The 23,065-nt window shown below is 37.5% G+C and overlaps 2 protein-coding genes across 4 annotated transcripts; one reads left to right on the top strand and one right to left on the bottom strand.

Moving 5' to 3' along the window:
• Positions 1 to 1,144: 1,144 nt before the first annotated feature.
• Positions 1,145 to 22,997, bottom strand: car (vacuolar protein sorting-associated protein 33A). The gene is made up of 14 exons (XM_022811004.2): positions 22,529 to 22,997; positions 20,296 to 20,462; positions 19,770 to 19,900; positions 19,088 to 19,280; positions 17,728 to 17,873; positions 17,387 to 17,520; positions 5,352 to 5,494; positions 4,978 to 5,119; positions 4,629 to 4,786; positions 4,187 to 4,264; positions 3,681 to 3,772; positions 2,809 to 2,971; positions 2,488 to 2,654; positions 1,145 to 2,109 (listed from the first exon to the last, which is right to left on the bottom strand). The coding sequence occupies exons 1-14, from the start codon at positions 22,530 to 22,532 to the stop codon at positions 2,013 to 2,015; spliced, it is 1,815 nt and encodes a 604-aa protein (XP_022666739.1). The 5' UTR covers positions 22,533 to 22,997; the 3' UTR covers positions 1,145 to 2,012.
• LOC111252702 (twinfilin-2-A-like) lies at positions 6,222 to 16,721 on the top strand. 3 transcript variants are annotated; one of them, XR_015330258.1, is made up of 7 exons: positions 6,224 to 6,785; positions 9,923 to 10,115; positions 10,428 to 10,517; positions 10,796 to 10,933; positions 11,111 to 11,254; positions 12,497 to 13,056; positions 13,562 to 16,721. XR_015330258.1 is itself a non-coding variant. In XM_022811009.2 (6 exons), the coding sequence occupies exons 1-6, from the start codon at positions 6,647 to 6,649 to the stop codon at positions 12,770 to 12,772; spliced, it is 1,002 nt and encodes a 333-aa protein (XP_022666744.1). In that variant the 5' UTR covers positions 6,222 to 6,646; the 3' UTR covers positions 12,773 to 16,721. The 3 variants fall into 3 exon arrangements, 2 of the variants coding, with proteins under 2 accessions (XP_022666744.1, XP_022666742.1); XM_022811009.2 differs by having other exon boundaries at positions 6,222 to 6,807; positions 12,497 to 16,721; XM_022811007.2 differs by having other exon boundaries at positions 12,497 to 16,721.
• Positions 22,998 to 23,065: the final 68 nt, after the last annotated feature.

Raw genomic sequence — 23,065 nt, 5'->3', positions numbered from 1 at the left:
TATATATATAAGCCACTCACGCGAAAGCAAGCAAGACAATGGCTGCAAATGATGGTAAAATAAATCGTTGATTAATGTGATGACAACACAGAAATCTGCTCGCGCGCAAATAATGAGAAACAAGTTGTGACGATGATAAAAAAAAATGGCGCTTTTGCTAAACAGACGGAATAAAAGTATGATCTAATCAACTATGGTAAGGTCAACTGTGAGAAACAGTGGATAAGAAGTGATTTAAGAAAGGTGAGCGCTCGCCTGATGCATTAGAAAGCGCAGTTGTCGTTAATGTCGCGGTTGTCTCAACGATAGTCGCATCAGATTCAATACGTGGAATGAAAAATTAAAAGGGAAAAAGCCAAGATAAGAAAAAGAAGGTGCAGTGTATAAAATATACAGAAAACAGTAACTGCATTAAAAGTATAGTGTTTTTATCTATGTGTTTTCTTTTATCTTGGAAAAGCTGAAATTTCTTTCATTAGCAATATATGCGAGGTGAGGTAAAAGTATATAACCTGAATCTAAAGTTATCTGATCAAAATAAAAAGTGATTTCTTTTTTTAATTGGAAGGCTATTCTTCTCTCATGTATTGACAAATGTCGTAGCCCACTGTAACCATACTTTTGCCTCGCTATACACATATATAAAGAGTATATTTATGAAGAAATGTTTGCTATGATGGCTTAGCGTGTAGCTTTAAATAAGTTTATAAGTAAACGCTTATATGAGATACTCAACAATTCAATTTGTACCCGCGCTGATTCCTTTCAAAATTGTTTTTTTTTTTCATCTCTGTTATTGGTCTTATTTTGCTGATGTGCTACTTTTATTGTACAAGAAGCTTTCATGTTTTTCCGAATTTTACTGCCTGTACGACTTTTTTTGTAAAGTAGTGTAGCTGATACAGGTTCAAGCAAAGGTTTGTGATTCTAATGCCTGTCGAATATAAAACTTGCACTGAAAGATTCAAAAGTAATTTTTGGTAGCTAGAAGCGTGCAAAAGCTGGGCTTTAAATACGTATTAAGGATATCTCCAAGTTCTCAAAATGGGCTGATTCGGCTATAAAAAGATCTCTTCTAAAAAAGTTAAAAATATCTGTTACGTATACATGAGGTGGTTTTTGCCACTAAAAATAACAAAGATAGGAATTTTTCCAATAATGGTAATTTTAAAATACATCTACTTTTTATTTTTCATTTATCTATTCAAAGATAATGTGCACATTATTTATTTCGTATATATATGTATATATTTACATATATATTATACTAGTGGCAGAATAAATATCTGGTATTAATAATCGTACTGATAATAATGAACATTGGTAAGAAATAGGTTTTTAAGTCTGTTTCGCACGAAGGAACGTCTATAACGGCTGGGGATAAGATACAGATATCAAATGTCACATGTTTCTCCATAATTTCCCTATTTATCTAGATTTAGCTTTCATAAATTGGCGCAAAATGTTCGTATCGCATCCCTAAAGTCGACTCTTCGTTACCAGCTTAGTTTTTTACGCCTCTATTGGTTACAGATTTAATTTGGCATGTTACAAAGCTCGATCCGATTTAAGTACCGCTTGTTCTAGTTCAATCATCCACTGACGATGGATGAGCACGCACAGAAAATCACTCAATTATTTAAGGTGGCAACAATACGTGAATGCCAATCTATTTCACGTTAAAGTATCACGGAATATTTTACGAATCACAGCAAACACGAAGCGCTTATTTCTTACCACGTTGACGTGTTGCTTAATTGCTCGAAGGATCGCACCGTGTAGGTTACTTTGTTTTTATCTAGAAATGATTTCACGACGACATCGACTGTTTTTATTATTAGCTTTAATATTACAGTTTATTCATGTGCTTGGGTTGCACATTTAATGAATTTCACATGAACTTTAAAAAAGAAAGCTTCAGCGTTTTTTGAATGGACTCGGTATGTACGTGACAATCTTCGTAAAGCGTGCTTTATATAAGGCCAGTACTAAATCAGGGATAGTTAAGGACACTAACTGAGCAAAGTTTCGATAAGAGTGTTCCCGTTAATAATGGCTGTTGTCAGGACGACAAATTCCATTGAGCAATCATCTTGCTGAGACAACCACCTGGAATAAACCAAAAGCCAATCAAGGAAATATGCCGATTTTTTTGATTGCCTTTTTTCGTTGTCAATATCATATTAATCAGACATCATTAATATGTCTCGTAAAATAGCCATAGGATCGCATACGTGCGCCGGTCATAAGTCAGCGAAATTTGGAACGGGATTCCTACCTATAAGTAACACTTATATCTTCCTTTTTTTTTACTAATTTGAAATAGCACATTGATACGCGTTGCGCTTTATCAGGAATAAACAAAACACATAAGCATTGCATAGCAATGAATACGAAATATGATAGCCGAAATATGGTGAAATAGATGAGCAGTCTGCTGTGGCGAAATCAGAGCTTTTCTTAAATCATCATGTTGAACTACTGCACCTGAGTGCGGCAATTTCGGCGAATGTGCATCCACCAATGAAAACGACAAGCGCCAGCTTCTTCTCTTCAAGTCCAATTCCGGATTGAAGTGAATCCCGTGAACCTCGCCTCTGAAGCTTAGCTGTAGCAGCCACCTGCAGCTCTTCAATAGTTGCCCCAGGCAAGACCTAGATAATGAGTGTTTAGGATGAGCACTTGCTTAGAATGAACTACAAAAATGCGCTCCGATGAAGTGTGTATTAAAAAGTAACATACAAATGTACTGGAGTATCCTACGATGAACGAAGCCATTTATTGTGATCAATTATACATCTAACTAACCTCAAGTACATCGGTAATGGCTCTCCATCCTGGTGTTCCGTAAAACTGTAAGAGGCGGACACTTAGCGGGGCGTACATTTGGTGAACGAAGGTAATGTCGGTTGGTTCTATTTCACCCGCGTTGTCCAAGGTTAATTTGAGCGTTTTTAGCATCATTCCATACCTGGTAAATGTTAGAAACGTGTTAGAACTATCGTCGAACTAGCTCGTTTTGCTGCAGTTAAAATTTCCGTTGAGAGTTACAAATCAATTCGCGAATTAAATACACAATCTAACACACACCTTCAGCATGTCATTCATCATTACTTACGAATGTTTGAATTGAAGAGCTGTAGGAAAGAATTACCAAACATTTCATTAGAGCAGACACGCTGCAGAGCAAAATTTAATTTAATAGTAATAACTGCGATTAAATGCGCCTGTGATTTGAGCATTCAAACTAAAGCGTTTGAACGAAAATTATCTATCATCTATATGTGTCTGTGTAGTGTGTGTTCAGCAAGTTCTTTTGAAAAATGCGCGCGTAATCACTTCGCCTCTTGCAGCCTTCTATTTTTGATGGTTATAACCTGCCAAATCTGCAAAACCATATGCGCTTATAAAAAATATAGAAGAATAACACACTAAAATGGAACACATTATTAACGCATGTCACACTTGAAGGTGGGGTTGTATACGTAATGATAGGTAGACAAGTTTGATGAGCTACATGCCATTGGTGCTCTTTTAATTCCCTAGGAGCATCTCACAATTCTGTAACGTTAGACACGTCTAAACCCTCCAAAACAACATCACATACGGCAGAATGCGTGCTGACGCTTGCAGACCAGTTGGAAGCACGCTCTTATCCAATAAGAATCAAAAATACACACCCCTTCTGCGATCCCTGATAAACACGAAGTAGGCCACACGTTTCTAGATTTTTTAACAGGATGAGCTTGTCAACACCGTACTGCTGAATAATCTGCAAAAATAAAATTATCAGCAACGACATCAATTGCGTCGAAAGTTTACTACTGCGAAGGTCCGCACACTAGAAAGAAAACTTGCTGACCACTGAAATTAAATAGCAACAAGTTCCCGTAGTAAACTGTTTCCTTAAACTATTTAGTCGGCCTAACTTTAATAACGATTAGATGGATTCTGTCACTAGAACAATTTCGTGTAACGTACGTGACGTCTTATTTAAAAAAAATGTGACTCCTTCTGTATTATCAAATATAAACACACCCGTACCTCACAAAGGAACTGACAGGCTCAACAAACCTTTAAAGAAAGAAAGCTGCTTGACGCAGTCTTATATATACATGTATATGCGTTTTTCGTTTCAACTATAAAACTTACTATTATACTGTTAGGTTTGCCATAAATTGAATACCTCACGTTTATAGTGCTCGAGCACTTTGGGTCGAAGTCCATTTGTAGTCAATGAGTGCATACAGATGAGACGGATAACCTAATGCAAACAATAAAAAAATTAAAGCTGAATGGATTGCTGAAGCAGCTGCTAGGGAAATTACCTCAACGAAAATCGAGATTATCAACCAATAAGAGCGGCTAATTTTTAGGCCTCACCTTTCTTTTGTAGAACAAAGGTTTCGTTTGACTTAAATCTCGTTATACAGCGAAATGTCCTAGCAGCGGTACCACGATTTCAGACATAGGCATTTCAAGTTAAATGCTACTAGATTTCGGAATTTGCTGAAATCTCGTGGTCCGTCCCGAAATTGCAGAAATGATGTTTGGGTAGAATTAAGCTTTTATTTCAATGAATAATGTTAAAGTAAATTACGTGTCGCAATACAGAAAAACAAGCAGACCTTAATGAGGGGTCCATCATTGACGATGAAGTCTTCAATAAACGAATGTGGCTGGTCGGCTGTAGCATCGCCTCGAAGGAATTCTTGTTCACAGAAAATTGTTTCCGTGAACAACGGCTGCGAAATGTGCTCCTGAACTAATTCTGAAATCGTACAATCTACAAAACAAAGCATATGTGTACATATTTGAGACACATTTATTGCTATTATTATACCATTAATACAAATTATTTTCTAACCCCTCTAAATATTGTGCCAAATGGAGTACAGGTTTATAAACTCAAATATGTTTGACGCTAGCATAAAAGGACGAAAATATGAACTATGATTGGCGCTGTGGGATAATTACGTTTAGACAGGCTCTTTTTTGTTTCGACAATTTTCGGCAGACGGCTGACGAAGTCTCTCAACTCTGGTAACCCTATTGCTTCTTTATGTTCGGCTTCTTCTTTACTCAGCTGTTTTGCTAGACGACTCAGCTTACCGCACACCTGCACAAAATACCAAACGAGATCTGTCACTGCCCATTTTATAGCGGAAACTTGATTCGATTGTATCAGAACCTGTTTTGAACGATAATCATCTTTCTTGTACTATTCTTCATTCCCCAAAGAACAGCTAACGTTGCCAACAGTAAGCTTTCATACATAGGTCAGATATAATCTATAACTTTGAATCTAACAATGATCAGTGTTAATTCGATAAAACTAGACAGATACGAACAGCTGTAAAGCTTATATCTCTGAGTTCAACGAAAAGGTCCTCAGATGAATTAAGAACAAACTTGACTCTTCCGTCGGCGTCTCGATTTGCCAGTTCCTCCTTAAATTTTTGGCCCGGCAAGCTAATTATGTTATTGCGAATTCCTGCAAGAAATTAAACGAAAACAAATGTATGGTAAATTATGCTGTATTAGAAATGAGGGTCGATAAATATTCCTTATCACTATATTTCAACTTTTACGCCCGGTAGGTTAGATTTCCAGCACAAAACAAAGTATGTCTATACGCGGATTCGAGCACACGGATAGAACAACTACAAGCTATCAGAGGGACAGTATTCCTTATCTAAGTGCTAATTTGTCTCGTTTAGTCATATTGTTTGCAAAGTTTGTAATAATAATAATAATAATTGAATTATTATCATCGTGATATGTTTCCATTGCTGCACACAGGTATGAATCCCTAACGAATGTTATCAGTGGTACAGAAAAAAGAATAAAGTATTTCGAAAAATTAATTTTCTTTGCCTTCACATCAGTCTATAATATATATACATTACATATTATTTAATTTCCTCTGTCCTTGATATAGAAATAACATGTGATTGTTATAGTAGGTTCCATTTCATAACCATCGTATACCATAAGTATACAAACTGAACACCATGTCACATTTCCCTTCTGTACGACCATTGATTTCAGATTAAAAAAAAATGGGTTAAGGTAAGGAATCGAAATTTCTATCTCTATCTTGCTTGTCTAGCGTTGTAGTGTCTCTCTCATCTCTTTGTAACTTGCTAGAGCCGCCTGACCGCCCGCTCCTCGAGCGGCTTATTGTTTTATTTCATCCGTAAAATGCATTCATTCACTTAGTCGGTTCTCGCTTGCTTTTTTCTCTCATCTTGCACTGCGGTGTGCCTGTCTCCCAGGCTAAATTCTAGTATAAGGACGCTCTAAATGGAGGGAGTGCTCTAGTATGTGACGACGAATCGCCTATGCCGCTGCCGGTGTATTACAACAACAGTAATCAGCCGTGGTGGACCATTGTTTCAGTGTTAGCCAATTTGCCTGTTCATTGATAGAACATCGACAACGCTGATAAGTGCTATAACGACATCAAGCGCAGGCGGGCAGTAAATTCTCCCTAACGTGACAAAAACAGTGTGGTTGAAAATTGAATTTCGTTGACAGCTAGAGAAATATCAGTGGCAAAAGGAAAGCACTACAGACAAACAAAACAAAAGACGGTAGAGATAGTTTGCCATTGGTATGTCTCATCAAACAGGCATTGTGCCCAATGAGGCGCTGGCCCGTTTCTTTGCTAAAGCCCGAGATTCTCCGAAGTGCCGGGTGTTCAAAGTGGTTATCGAAACTGAACAGCTTGTCCTACGTGATGAGTTACTCATTCAAAACAACTGGGAAGCTGACTTTGCCAAGTAGGTCCACAAGGTTTTCGAGGTGGGAACCGCACACAATGCTGTAGATTGCAAGAAACTGTAGCAGAAAACGACTAGCAATAAGTCAAAGGATTTTATAAGACAACATACAGATAACTCTAGCATAACCTAAAACAAAATTGGTTTGTTTTTTTTAACTTATTAAGCTACTATTGCTGTGCTCGTTAGTGAGTTTTGTTTTGCATCTTTAAAATGTCTGTACAAATTTTAATCAAATCTCAGTTATTAGAAAAATCGGCGCACTTGTATGGGCATCTCCGGTTCATTCCTGGCAAGACTTTTTCTTGTCTTTTCTTACCGGCTTGTTTGTTTGTATTAATTGTTATTTTCTGTTTTCTTTTAAATTGTTTTATTTTGTTATTTGCAGTTAATCGCTCCTGATGTATTAGGTATCTAATAGACTAAAAGCACGTAATAGCCGGCCCATTAGGCTCGTCAAAGCCTAATGGCATCACAATTACTAACTGGTGTTGTTAAATGTAGGAAAGCATTGGTGAAAATTATCTAGTTTATTAAAAAATACAGTTACACTTTATTTGTATATAGACTTAAGGTATTTTTCAAAAATAACCTTATTCGCTTTCGTCGTCAATATTGAGAAATATTTGTAAAGATAGTATGAGACCCGCATTTGGCATGCCACTGTCTTTCCTCTAAGCACATAAATAGTTTACTAATTGGTCACTATCTCATACAATCCAAAGGTAGACATAAAATCGTACACTAGATGCTTGAGGAAGTGAAGAACAGCCTGGGTCGGCCTCGTCTAGACGATTATTGAACGAATAAACTTGTACCTAGCAAAGCAAGATTCGTTGCCTTGGGGTGACGATATGCATAGCTGCGGTTTGCAGAATACCAGCAGACATCAACACTTGCGGACTTAATTTGCGGTACACTTGTGGAGACCACATCGACCGCAATACTGAAATAGGCGTTACTTTAGCGCACCACGGTAAAGACTCTGTTAAGATTGTCGTGGCAATGTTGTTCGTGACTGCTTGATATGGGAGGTGACCGAAATTTGTATTATTCGATTTATGAATTCTTTTAGCCTAATTCGTGTGTCGGTTGCAGAGACGTACACCGCGTTGTTTTTTACATGCATTTTTAATGCTAATAGAGAGTTTGCCTTTTTGAGGTATTCGTGTATATATTATCGAAGAAAATTGATTATCGTATGAAAGAGGAGCCCTGTTTTCTCCTAAAGCAATGCGCGGAACAGCAAAGACACAAAAATGTAACTAATCAACCTAAACAGAACGAAATTGTTGCTTCTATAGCACCCATTGTACTGGTTTTGTTATGGCAGGGACTAGTAATTTGTTTCCTTACATGACTTCCATACTACTGTCTAAAGTCGCAACAGTTGACAACTAAATCAAGACATTAATAGGGCAACCATTTTGTTGAAAGTACGCCGACCGATCAGATTATTTTGGAAGCAACGCCAGTACAATCCAGCGTAACCCCGTCGGATCACCAAGCAGACGGCATGTCCCCGTAACAACTAGCATCAACTGGAATAATACTACTATGCAGCATCACCCAGCAACAAATTTATCGCCATATCAACTGTGACATCGAATCTTTATCCTAGGTTCCATTGTTGTCACTACACATTCTAGATGTCTATGTATATTTGATGAACTTGCAAAAGAATAAAAGTTACTTTTAACTGTTATTCTTTTGCAAGAAATTCTTTTGACAGTCGGCGCATATCAATAGGAACGCTTTAAAATCGTTGCTTAGGAAAATGTCGATCATTACCTATAGCATAGATGTGAACGGCTTCTGCAGCAGAGCCAGAGGGAAACGGACATAACCTGATCATGCATCTGATCAGTACGCCCGTGTATTTGTGTCATACAAGTCCATTGATACAGTATAAAGAATTTTCTTCAACGTGAAAGCTCTAAGGCAAGAAATTAAAGAAAATAGCCAATAGTAAAACAACAGCGGTTGGCAACCGCTGCTGATCAGTCAATCATTTAGCTTTGTTTGTTGGAGCCGCTTCAGTAGCTGCCGCCAATTTCGTTTCTACTCAACATATAACACTTTACACTTTCGATAGCTGTTAAAAAAACCTTGAGTCGATTGCTTTTGTTTGCTTTTAATGTCTGTAATCGTTATCACCATTGTATGGATAGCTGGTTGTGTTTCAAAGAGGATAGCAGCAAACACAGAATTCTCAACACAGACTGTTTTATTGTTGTGGTCAAATACAACTTATCCACATGTATCACTATGACCAGACGTCAAACAGCTTGAGGAGTCAGTTAGTCCAATATGGCGTTTTATCTGTTAAGTCGTTAAAATCGCCATGTCATCGTTCGTCATTGACGAGTCACAGAACAAAGAAAGACATGAAAAGCAATTAACATACATTTTCAGGTATTATTGATAACCGATACGCCATTGCATTCTCAGATAACCTACATGCACTAAAAATGTAGCCCAATCTTATGTGCAACCTGTTTGAAGATACTGTCCTTTATTATCCATTAGTCATCGTGCTGCGATTCGAATCCGCCGAGATGACTAAAATTTCAAGAATTTGAATGGGTGTGCGATGATACACGTTGGTAAGCTAGAGGTTACAATAGCGTAACAGCAGAACAATAATCTATATATACGTCAGATATAGATCATATTGTTCCGTAAAACAGAATTATGGGTATATAATTAAGAAAAATTGTGTTTTTAATGAGACTGGTGGTAGTTGTACAGCTCGGCGGACTTATTTTGTTTCTAGCGTAACTTCAATTAGATTAATTTGATACGAAACAAAAACGTGTCAACTGCACTCTACTATCCAACAGGGCTGCGACAAGATCTTACAGCGTTGACATAACAGTAGTACTATAGCTCTGTTCTCTTTCAGAATAGAGTCATAGTATCATTCTTAGAGCATCATTTTAACTGTCTACGGACAGCTTTTTACAATGGATTCGATGTACTTTTATAGAACAGTTAAACATTGCAGTTATCTGTTATATGACACTAACTAGCCGACACTGTGTTCTCTTTTTTTGGTCGATTTCTTAATGCACACGTTTGTTTGACATGTAATTTTACGCCAACTCGACGGAACATCGGTGACCTGCTCATGTTAGGTACGTTCCCCAGCTAACGGAGGAACGCCAGCCCTGCTTCTTATTCTTTCGCCTAGATAAACACGGCGAATGGCTTATGATCAGCTTTTCACCTGACGATGCTCCTGTTCGACTCAAGATGTTATACGCTTCGACGAAGGCGACGCTCAAGAAAGCTTTCGCAGTAGATTCAGAGTTTGTCGCCACATCAAAGGTAAAACTTTGTGTTGTAACTTATGCGCTCACTTCCATTCAGTGGTTATTGTTATAACTACGGTATGGTGCATGGGTGCACTTAAGATAATACCCACCACCGACCTGTCTTTCTTCGTACTAATCCAGCCCTTCCACATAATAATAATGGCAGAGTTGTTTGTTCTAGGCACCACGAGGCTCTTCATACGGAGTGTTTTCGTCAGGTTCTAAAAATGACCAAAGTTTATTCTTGTCGTCATCAGGATATATGTTACTTGCTTTATGTATTATGAAAGTATATACGTGATTAGGTGTCGCAATAAATTTGCAGGAAGACGCGACCCTTGCTGGATACGAAGCGCATCTTCGAGCCGAGAACGCTCCTCCCCCAATGACAAACACTGAACGAGAACTCGCCGAGGTGAGTACCACTGCTCGATTGCATGATTTTAAACAATTCTATAAAGCGTACTCAAGTGTGAACGCTTAAAGATCAATTGTAAAAATAATCAAATAAAAAAGCGTTACTTCAGATTTCAATTGGATTAGAAAATTAAGTGGCACCCTGTTTTACGATACGTGTGTATATTTCATTTTCAATATCTTTCTAAGATTATCGATTAATAAACAAATAGTACAACTGAAGAAAATGTTCAGTTTAGGGAGACACTTTACGCAACTTGCTTTTTTACGTTTCAGGTAAGGCTAAATGAGAGCTTTGCCTCGGTGGGGATCGATGCAAAGCAACAGACGCTCAAGGGACTCGAACTGCCTATCTCTGATGAAGCTATTGACGGGTTCTTCTCACTTAAAGAAGGAAAAATTAACTACCTCCAGGTAGGGAGTAAATTTAGATTGATCGGACGAAAAGACTTGTAAATTTACTTGACTAATAAATTGCTAGCATGATTAAATCGAGATAGGTCGACTCTTGTTTCAACGGAGTGATTTTTGCTGAGCATTGTCCCATCGGTAACAACAGGTACAATTATTAAGCCTATCTTTTTTTGTTAGGTGGGTATTGATATTGGCAATGAGCATGTGGTGGTACACGACCGAGGTATGTTGGGCTCTGCGGACGAGCTGACCTCCAGGGTGCCCCAGGGAGAGCCCCGATATCATCTATTTAGCTTTAAACACATCCACGACAACCAACGGGTGAGTAATAAACCCAATACCCATTTTTTACCATTTCGTTGCTGCTCTACCGCGTGTCATAGTCATCGTTATGTGTCGTTGTTTAATAGTTCGTTCAGTTGGTATGGTTCCTTTTAATACTCATCTAGTCAATTAACCAGGCTATCGTATGTGGGCCATCGGTATGGCCAAACACAGATGACATTGCCACACTTCTCCTGTCTATTGAGATGTTGTAAATTGTAGGAAAATTAGCTGTCACTTAATTTCATTCCACACCCATGACGAGGTTTTTGCTAGTGGCTATCACTCGACTTCTGCTTAACAGCAACCCGAGTGCTAGCCAGAATAGGACAAGCATCATGAAAAGGATCCAGTGATATGGTAGCGTCTTTTACTAACCTATCGATCAACCATATTAATACGATGGATGGTATCTTGATGTACAATAATTTGTAAAACGGTAACGCGATATTTAAATGAATAGCATTTAGTAAAAGTGTAAGTAGACGGTTTTAATCGGTCCAGAGTAGCAATATGTGCGTGTTCCTAGCATCTTTATATATACTAAGCGCGAAAACTTATTATGATGCAATTATGATATGCATAGAGAATAGAAGACTATTACCCGGATCTGCTCGGATAAAAAGGCATCAGTGGAATAGCGCCAACAGTAAAAAGAACATGAAGTACTATGCGACTAGAAAGAACAGCCAGATGAAAGGCCAGGTGTTATGTGGGTATCTTGCGAAGCATTATGAATTACACCAAGTGGCTTGCAGCACTTATACGGCGTTAGTCGTTCCCACTCTTCTGAGATAACAGAGTCAGTTGTTTTTTTCGATTCAGATAAAACCTATGGTTATTATTGGCGATAGATAGATTCACAAAAGGCAACACAAACCAAGTTTGGCTTACGTCTGGCCTAACGAAGGCAGAAACATTCCAAGCAATTTTTCGCTAAGGAACGCACACACCATTGTTCGTTTTAGGTAGTGGGACTTTTATTTACATGGAACGTAATTTAATCCGAGGCTGCATGAGTAGACTTGCTATTACCGCCTATTTATTAATCATGAGATTGTACAGAGCTGCAACTTGACTGCTGTTTGCATATAACATTTTTACAAACTATCTGTCGTTTGTTTTCCGCCACCATGCTAATCCGATAGCAAACAAAAATACTTACGCTAAAAGGTATACTTATTTGGTACGCATGTTCTCTCTTCCTACCTATTTGTTATTGTGTATGAGTTTACTTAGGTTGTGTCAACGTTCTTCATCTACACAATCCCTGCGGGCAATTATCCAGTCAAAGTGAAGATGCTTTACTCGTCTTGCAAGGCCCCTCTCATCAAGGATATCGAAGGGAAAATCGAGATACCGCTAGCGCGGAAGCTCGAACTTGACGATTTGTCCGAACTGAGCGAGCAACGCCTCCTTGATCAGCTGTACCCACGAACCGACGCCAATAAGGGCAAATTCGCCCGTCCAGCGGGTCCCGCAGGACGCCAGGGCGGGCGTCGGCTCGTCAAATAGGAAAGCGCCGGCTGTTGCCACTGCTAGACGCGATCTGCCGCCCACAACAAAAACGAGGAACCCCGTTTGCTTATTCTACTCTTTTTGCAACAACAGAGTTGTAGTTATCGTGCCTGTCTCCTACCTAAGACTGCAATCGATGTAAGATCATACGTTAACGCTTGTCTAAACGCATACGAATCCTTCTCGTCCGAATCCACGTTTTGAAATTCTCCGAACATCTGAGAGAAAACAGTTCTATCAAACTAACAGCAGCAACAGCACCTGGTAGGAGATATTGCAAGGTGAGAAGAGTAGAAAAGCGACAGGGTCTGTGGGTACGCGCCGGGTGCACCATTATGTCATCTGGTCTTCCATAATTGATAACAACAGTAACATTAATACTAAGAATGGTACATAATAGTTATAACAAAAACAATAGCAACACATCATGGATACCTCCGGGTGGGACGACAATCTTTAACTTAGTTAAGAAAGAGAAACAATCAGCGGGTCTGTCAGCCTTTTTGTTGGTAAATCAATCAAAATGTTTAGTTTTTTAATCTAAAGTGTTTTCCTATTTGGCCTTGTGTTGGCTCGCGACCACTTGAGCTTAAATTGAGTGTCCATCTGTCATAGCAGATGTAGAAAAAAAAAATATTGACATTCTAGTAAACGATTCGGAACACGGTCGGTCAGGCTGATTAATTTACTGAAGCGAAGCAAGGTTTAGGTAAAACTAGAAGAAGAGCACAGATTTAACTATTAGTTATAGATGAACATATCCATTGATTCGGTTTGAATTTACAGAATTGATTCAGAAAGGCTTGTTAGCAGAGCTTCATAGGAATCTGGTATGTACACATGTTGCATAGTCCGTGGACAAGGTGAATAACTTATGACACGGCATACAAGAGGATACAATACGATACAGTGCTAGGCATTTTTTAGCTTTTTGTTTATTCTTGTATCCAAAATTAAAAGCGAAAAGATTGCTAAAAATGGAAATAGGGCGGTGATACGCAAACTCGATACCACTCGATTCGTTTTGATATAAACATAAAAATATGATCCTATATATATAACTATATTTATATAATTTATTATGGATAGATAACGGAAAATGGTTACTTGCCTTATAATATTATTGTAATAATTATTATAAAATTTCACTATATAGATGCATATATTCAAGGTTGCTGTACATACAGTAAATGGGAGCGTAATTAACGTATAAGATTATACCAGTGTAGGCTCTTCGTGGTGAATTCAGTTTGCTATACAAAGCGATAATACTTGAATATAGCCGTTTTTTTTTTAAATATTTTTGTTTGATAACAGTAATTAAAGGATGTGGAGTTCGAACATTCAAAAAATGGAGGTCTACTCGTGGGGACCATAATGTTGTGTCGTCAGTAGAGGATGTCGTTCGGTAAAAAAGCCTTTTATCTAGCAAAAAATAGGAACATCTTTGAAAACATTAAGCATATAAATGACCCCAACAAGCAAATGTTACTATATTACAAGCAAGTATTACTATATTATCTTTTTTTTTTTAAATATCAACTTCAGTAACTTCGCGGAGCAGCGAAAGAAACTATAATATCGAATTCATTATTATACTGATGCTTGATGTGTTTACATATGTTTTTGTCTGAGCAATCATATGATTTAGTATGTTATGGTTTCCTTGTGTTCACCGCCCTCTTAACTAGTCTTTTATAACAATGTGTAACGATCGACGGTTATTAATCACTTTTTTTATTAACCAACCAAGTATTGCATTTTCGAAGCTGCTTATGTCGTCCTGCCCGCAAGTAGCAAGAATAAAGCTGGTGTCCCTCAACACTGCACATCATTCACATACAAAGTGATGAAGTACAGACGCAATTGGTTAAAAAAAAGAAATACAGGAACACTCAGCAGACTAATTAAGTCTAATTACTATATCATTTACTTTACTTTACCTCTGTGTGCTCACGCAATTCCACCTACTAAATAGTGTCCGATGCAAATTCTTCAGCTTTCAGTTTTTTTCTTTTTATGTTTACATTCAATTTAGGCAAGGTTCGTATATACTCTGCTGAGAAAAAGATAGCTAGCGTCTTACATCAAACGACCCTGATTGTTTCGGACTTAAGTCCGACATTCTCGTTAGGCTTTCCATCAAATAGCAAGAGACGATATGAGTCTATGTTTGGATTCGAATCTAGGCCACCACGTGTCCCCTAAGATTAGCATGCAAATACTGTACCTATCACGGGGACAACAAGAAAGCCAGAAAGAATTACAAATGTTTGCAACATTTACCTTTTAAATACAATAATACTGAGACCATATCTCACGTTTTTGGTGTCACACTTGGCGTCTCTATCAAATGCACTTTGACTGCCTGTTCGGCATTCATTAGCCTATATCTGCATAAGTTTGTTCTATATTTCCATAGAATCATTGCGTCATATATTTGAAGACCTTGACATGAGAAAAAATATTGCATGAAAATGTAGTGAACTGAAAAGCAATTTGGTTTCCCGTTCATGTTTACTATATACCGCACCCGGTATCGCCTCTAGGCCTTATCTGTACTTTTTTAGATGCACAGAACACTCTTCGTCGGCATTTCCAGTGGCACAGCCTTCCTCCAATAACTTACACACCAACAAAATTCTGCTGTCGTAATTTCATTACGATAGTAGACAGCAGCGTAACGTTTCACAGACTGATTATTTTTGACAAACAATACAAACCACCTGCGTCTATATAATGCCGTAGGCAAAGCCTATACTAATGTCTATAATACATCTACTTATGTAATAGGGAGCAACCCGACACAATGTGATCTTCGCTAATACAAAAAGTAACTATGAACAATAAATAAGTATATATCGATAACAACAACATATTGTTGTCTGTCTGGTCTTAATAGGAACGCACCGACGTTGTTTTTTTTTTTGAAGAACGTTCAAACATAATCAATGAAACGTCGTTCCAAAGACCAGCTTTGTCTGCTCACTTTTACTATAATTAGCAACGCATTTTAAGTTATAGTAAATGGTAATTGCAGAACAGAAACTAAGAAATATCAATGATACAAGTAATGAAAAACCAACAGTAGAGATTGATTGTAATACGGATGAACAGGCGACACCGTTCCGTCGCCCGAATACACATATACCTAACTATATGTTACAGGCACAGATATCACCAACTGATGCGAAAAACAGCAAAAAATAATGTTCGACTTTAGTTCTGCATACTGAATGAGCTGCAATTGTTACGGCTACCACTTACATATTATACAAGTATTTTGTGTACTTTCTTATATCATGTTCTTTTCTTTAGTGAAGGTGAAGTAAATTAAGAGTGAAAGTGATACGCCACAACACAGCGATATTGCTCAGCGCAAAGCGCCGATTATTTAGATGTTATCATCATCATCTAGAATATTCTACTTATGATGATTAGTGTGAATTATAATATATGAATAATTATATGTTAAAAATTTTGCTATGCATAGGATTTATGTATGAACACAGTAAAAAATGGGCAAATACGAATTATGTATGTGCAGAGTGGCTACGGAACCAAACTAGTACAGAATTTGAAGTGAGAGAGTGCAAATGTTAAAATCGTCATTCAAAATTAAAAGTGAGATGATAAGGAGTCCCCAAGTCAATCGCGGCGGCGTTAATCATCAAAATTATGGCCGATTATTTCAATTTTTAGAAGTAAAAACTATTAAAAGTAAAAAGAAAAATCGAACATCCGAAGAGAATGGCGATTTGTAGGGGATGTCATAAGAACCGACGCAATCACTGCCTCAATTAGTGACGACAAATTAATCAACTGTACGCTAAGTCATGTCTCATAGAAAGGTGAATGGAAAGGAAACGTCATTAAATAAAAAAGATGCTTCCTTATGATGATAAAATATATTAATAAATAAAACATCATTTGAAATCCCCTTTCATTGGCGCTTGTCGTTGCATTTTTGTTTAGGTAAAATGCATCGCTATAATTCGTGGCAGGTTTAACGAATGAAGACGTTTCATCCGAAAAGATCGCTGCGTTTGTAACAGTTACATTCGATCAAGCTCATTCATAGCCATATCGTACATTGACTAATAACTGCACATACATTACAGATGTTGTTTTTAATTTTCGACTTCACCGTTCATTTATGTGTACCATAAATTCATACACACTACTTGTTCATCAATAAAATCAACCATGCAAATATCTAAAATGTATAACCTGTGCAAATATAAATAAAATCAAATAAAAAGCCGTGCAAATATATAAAGGCCAGGAAATTGAGTTTCCTCAACATTAGGGCAGGTACTAAGGTAATCGCTTGTAAAGACGACAGTGAAAAAATATAACAAAAAAAGCAAGGAAAACAAATAATTTTCTTTAACTCAGTCGAAAGCTCTGATCATATCAAACCATTAAATACAGTGCTGCAGAAGACATGTTTGAAAGAAAAGGCATTAAGAAGAAATCTAGCATATTTCTGTAGCCACGACGTGAGTCACTTTTATGTCAATAATTACATCAAACTACGTTTCATACCTGCTGGTTTTCACTACATTTTTGGATGTCCAATAAAATAAAGGTTGTTATTTATGAACTCACCATATATCTCATCAAGAAGTCCTTCGTATGTAAGTTGAGTTGCCAGTGGACTGAGAAGGTCGACGGAGCGATCGAAAAGGAACAGTGTGTCAATCTGCGACACCGCCGGACTTTCTTTTCCCGATAGCTCCTTCCTGTAGCAGATAAAGTAGACACGTATGTTAAAGCGATCTGTTACTGGTCGGTTTTTACAACTACCAAACAGATTCTTAAGAGTTAAATAAAGAGGCTTAAAAGCACAGGGAATGCTTATAAGTCAAGAGTCCTGGGACAAAGGGAAGAAAGAATACACATTGCATGTCACTGTAACCTAATCAATACTAAATAAGGTGCGTACTCACCTGAGCCGTAGCATAAGCTGGAACACTCGCTGAGCTAAAGGTCCTTTACCCCTCACGTTGGGTACCACGCCAAAAAGACTTTGTAGCATCCCAACAGCGCGGGCAACTGCCAACAATTGCCGATGGTCATTATCTATGATGCACTCCTGCATTTCCAAAAGAATATTCTGGGATAATTCGCTGGCCAGTAATAATTAATAAATTTAAAAATTTATTTATTACGGATGTTGTTGAAATATTGAAATTTAACACCCGAATTAAACACCTAGAACGCTTTTATTCATTTGTGTTATGGTGATTCTTTAGGGTCCGATTTTGCTGTTTTTACCGGTTGATAAAATTGGTGAAAATAATTAAAATAAGTGAACAAGCTTTTTGGAAGGTTTCAGACTTTTATCGTGCTATTTATTTTGATTTTCGTTGTTTAAGAAGCTCTTTCTACACTTACTTCTGTATGAGTTCTTTATTTCATTTTTTTTCATATTCTTCATCATTATTTCATTTTTAAAATCAGTCATAACTTTAGACGCTCGCAAACCAGACTCTGTTGTTTTGTAATATATCATAGCTAACTTAGGGGCAAACGACATAAGATCCATTAAACGCTGTATTTCTTGACCTCTGTTTTCAACAAATTTAAGGTCTTTAACGAGCTGCATCTTCAGTTGTATACTTAATTTAATCAACTAATAGTCAGAGAAAACTATTTTAACAGCAGTTTATATCGTAATGAAAACCGAAAAAATTTCGGAATGGTGTAAGTTATTCAATCATGGGTGCTAAGTTAAGCCAGACACTAAATTTGTGGGGAAAATGAAAGGTAACTCTTAAATAATGTTTATTTTGATAGAAGCTCGGCCAACTCTAGCCCTGGAGTCTTACATAAAACAAAAAAATGTATGCTATGAGGCACTTATGTGTAGACTATACGTGCCAAAAGTCAGAAAATGACCCATGATAAACGACTCGACGGTAGCTGAAATACTGGCTTTAGTTTAGATCCTCTCAACACATCCCACCTTTTTGTATCAAAAATGAAAATTGTATCAAAAAAACACCTGATTTGCAACACAAGACGAAAAATATGTTAGATTTTACAGTTAATATGAATTTATTAACTGTATTGGGAATGAGTTTTTGTTCCTTAAACTGGGCATCTGCATCTTTTCATTAACTCGTATTTTACTTCGAAAAAACAGACTGTAAAATCGTCCCTAAATTGATAACCACTTGTGAAAGCGAATAGCAAAAAAACAAAATGTTCTATATGTTACGTACACATAATACCTCATAAGGTTTTCCTTCCAAAAAAAAATATATATACACATAAAAATACTTTGATTCGATATTTTTTACTCACTCGAAACAAATTTTCAAGGCCCATTGACATCAGATCCGAGTCCAAGGGAAACACCTCGACGAGTAACTGGTGAATTTGTATCGAGCCTAGGACACCGTATTGCTCCAGACGTTGCCGGCAGAGATATGAATCTCGGGGTACAAATATAATGTGGAAAGAGATGTCAGATGATGAACTGCAACCCCGATGTGTCCTATAATAAAAGAATAGGTGAAATCATGGAGTATATCAGATGCATTCTGAAGAGTGTGCTTTTGAATTATTGCTGAAAATATTCACATTGTTCGAAAAGGCTTTTTATCATAGCCAAGACTCATGTTATTCTTAGTAATAAGAGCAAAGCTGAGTAGAAGTAGGCAAATTTTTGCGAAATAAAAATACACGCATAACATTTTGAATGAGAATAACGGCTTCAAATATAAATAAAGGTTTAAGAAATTCGTTGATTCATATAACTATCCACCTAATATATTCCCAGATTCACTTGTTGTACTCGTCACTGAAAATGAGTGTGAAAAGAACTGTAACTAAATGTTTGCCAGTTTTTTTGCTTTAAAATCAATATCTGCATCTATCGATGTGTCAACTGTTTTATTTGACTTTACAAAAATCGCTTTTTTTTTGGACTGTTGTTTACAACTTTTTCCCCTGCTGACCTTTATACCGAAAGCTGGATATATACCGTTTTACGCAATCAGCGATCACGTCCATGTGGCGCAGCTGGGGTCTAATCAGGAAGATGATATTTCGCGCCTGTGTTGTCAAATTCATCCCGGGGATCACTGATCGGATCGTTTGGTTCACACCCTTCATCTAAAACCAATTGTGAGAACATAAATGTCTCAACGCTCAATGCATATTGATATTAATTTGGAAAGCAGATAGTTCTCACCGGGTAGCTTGTAGAATAATAAACTTTCGTTGAAGAACTCTTATTATGATATTTGTCCTGCTTCTCTAAGAAAAATGTACACATTTCACAAATCTACATACAAAGTAGCTTCAGTTTGCTGTTAGCTGAATTGGACACTGCTCTAGTAGAGTAAGAACTACACAACTGATTATGTATCCAAGTGACACCACGTCTAACCGGTAATCAGACCGGCTGATAACCTTAATAATAATCGATTTAGCTCGTTTTCTGTATAATCATATACCATTTGATTTTTACGCCTGCTTTTAGTGCATTTCGTCGGCAAGACACGAACCTTGAGTACTTGCATTTCGACTATTGTGGAGGACGGTCCCGTCAGTTCATCGTCTCGAACTAGGCATTTCGACCCTTCAATTGAGTCTAAGATCGAAAGCATGTCCCTCAGGTAACTCTCGCGGATTTGGCCGAGGTTGAGTCGTCCGCTCAAGTGAGTACTAGTAGCTAAGAAGATAAATGAAAAAAGACAGATCTCATATTTGTTTGTGAACCTTGCGTTCTTAAGAATTGTAATTGTACTGTTGTATTGTTATAACACCACTCACAACGCAACATTGACAAACTGAAACACTTGCGATGATTGATACTCATGAAGCGATCTGAGGTCGTAAAAGTGTTTTTATTTAGAGCATAATATCTAATATCCATGGTTTTCGCTAAAATAGCTATCCTTGGCCTCTTACAGGCAGGGACTTAGCTCAAAAGCCACAGAACAGGTAGTGTTTATGAAAACATTTACTTGACTTTCAGTATAAAGATATATACCTTAACTATTATAACAGTGATGAAAAATTGTTCTGTATATAATTCTGTATATATAAAATCTGTTCTTCATATATATAATATGAAGTATTAAATGCTTCCAGTGTGACATCCGGTACTTGATTCGGTAGGCATTGTTTCAGACATTTAATAGTGGAATAAACGGTTCATTACGATCACACAATTTTGTGCAAACATGCTTTCAAATATGTTCCATGAGCTCGCTATTTAGGAACCAGATTACAACAATGTTAAGATAGTGATTTAGCCATTGGCGACATAACACTTAAAGACACGCGGCTCCCGTACTGCCTCCTTTTCGTGTGCAACCAAGTTAATGAAATTGTACTGTTGTGATGAACACAGTATTGGCCGACACAGATTACACATATTAACTAGACCCGCTGGTTCCAGCCCTATACACTATCCATAGAATTCAACCTATGCTGATGAAAACTGAATAAGTAGGACAAATAATTGTTTTTTTTTCAGTTAATGAGTTTATTTTTTTCACTTCAAGTACCTCCATAATAAATTTACAAAAGTCGTAAGTGCAGTTCACCACAATAAGCGCTATAAACAATTGCAGTCTCAAGCGGACAACTAACACTGGTATCCTCAGCTGATCGACAAAGGGTTTTTCGAAATCTAAAATAATGGCCATTCTTTTTAAAAGCTGAAGTGCCAAGATTTAATTGACTTTGGAACTATAACTGTTAATCTGATGAAAGTGTGAACCTTAGTAACTGTTTAAATGTGTGTCGTGGCGGTGGACCCGAGTGGTGGGCAAGAGACGGTGTGTCAAAGTTTGTTTGGGAGAACTGATACGTGAATTTTAGGTATGTGTTCCGATATTTGATGTATTTTTACTCACTTTTTCGCAATATACTCGTTAACTCATTTGGAATGAAAAAATTAATGTCACTGGTGTTGGAAGTTTCAATGAAAAGCGATTTGTAGGCGGTAGACATGAGGGTGCTTTTGCGATGTCAAAGATCGGTTAATACTAAGGAAGCTTGGACATATTCGCCAAGATGCAACTCTGGCTCAGCGACTGTTGATGCGCTTGCAGCTTTGTTCGGGTTTCTATATCTACGACCATAATTAGGAATCACGTTACGAACGTACCGGGCTATCTAAGGCTACATAATTTGTAGATAATTTTTCCTAGTTCAAAAATGATTGTTATAAAGGTGGTTCAAGATGTAAACTAATTGTGGTTATCTACTAAGTTGACTACTTGTATTGGATTCTTTGCACTTATTGCGTCATAGATAAGACAATGTCAGTGCTAAATTGAGAGAAAACTCGAGCCACCATTTTTGTAAGTTTGTTTAATTTAGGCTGTCAAAAAGACATGTTTCGGCATCTGGTAAGCTTATTTAAAAATATTATTGCATGAGAATGTTACTTTTGATTAGTCAAACTTCTTTCTGCTTAAACAAATTTAATAGTCTATTTGCACAGAACTTAACACTGATAGGGAATAGGGTATGCTAATTTACTTTACACTCAACTGCATAATATTAATATATTTTATATTTATTTTCATTCTAAACTTTCAATATTCTGGGCTTCCTGTTCACAGAAAAATCGGATGAAGTATGTCCCGGGGGCGTGAATTACAGAATGGCGCGATACAGACTTCCTAGTAATGAACAAACAGATTTGTTAGCCACTGAATTTCGCAGAATAGTTTATGGGAAACCAACTTGCCACTTTTTTGGCACCCACGGCGTTCAACTTACTCATTATGCGCTTGTAGACGTCGGCGAGCCTTTTCTCAAAGAGAGCAACTTAAGCAGACCTAACACAGGGTAAATACGCACGTACTGAAGTAAAAACTCGGTCATAGATGTCCAGCTCATTAATCTATAGAGAAGTTTCTGCCACCACCAAAAAGCAGATTACTGTGGACTTCCACACTCAGGTCATAACCAGTCACTTAGATCAACTTAAAACCAAATCGAATCCGTTTGGAAGGCCCTGTAAAACTCCACTGTGTCTGTGTTTCACATTCCTTCCGATAACTTCCTCGCACTACAAACACGACTTTGATTCAGACTCTAACACGTTTTCTCTTAGCGCTTAATTCGATCTACTTTCTGTTGCTAATTAACGCTAGGTTAACAGAATGATACGGCACTGAACGATGCATGAAACGCCGACCAATCCCGACCAGCTGATCGACGTCGACCGCGTTTTTGTTAGTAAACAGTGAGCCGTCATGGGGCGCGAGTGCGGCGGCGTGATACAGCGCGGGCCCCCCTGAATGTAGAGAAAGG

Source organism: Varroa destructor, unplaced genomic scaffold (genome assembly GCF_002443255.2).
Source record: "Varroa destructor unplaced genomic scaffold, Vdes_3.0 BEIS01000006.1, whole genome shotgun sequence".
Classification (NCBI taxonomy): Eukaryota; Metazoa; Arthropoda; class Arachnida; order Mesostigmata; family Varroidae; genus Varroa; species Varroa destructor.
Note: the sequence above shows the minus strand (reverse complement) of the source record. Positions and strands in the feature narration are given on the sequence as shown.

Bases quoted from the DNA above. Each gene is read 5' to 3' on its own strand.
- LOC111252702 (XM_022811007.2), top strand. From the start codon at position 6,619: ATGTCTCATCAAACAGGCATTGTGCCCAATGAGGCGCTGGCCCGTTTC. The intron at 6,786-9,922 runs GTAGGTCCACAA...TGCTCATGTTAG, and splicing joins TGGGAAGCTGACTTTGCCAA to GTACGTTCCCCAGCTAACGG. The intron at 10,934-11,110 runs GTAGGGAGTAAA...TTTTTTTGTTAG, and splicing joins GAAAAATTAACTACCTCCAG to GTGGGTATTGATATTGGCAA.
- car (XM_022811004.2), bottom strand. The intron at 19,901-20,295 runs GTTCGTGTCTTG...AATTGGTTTTAG, and splicing joins TCGAAATGCAAGTACTCAAG to ATGAAGGGTGTGAACCAAAC. The intron at 2,110-2,487 runs GTGCAGTAGTTC...GGTTTATTCCAG, and splicing joins GCCGAAATTGCCGCACTCAG to GTGGTTGTCTCAGCAAGATG.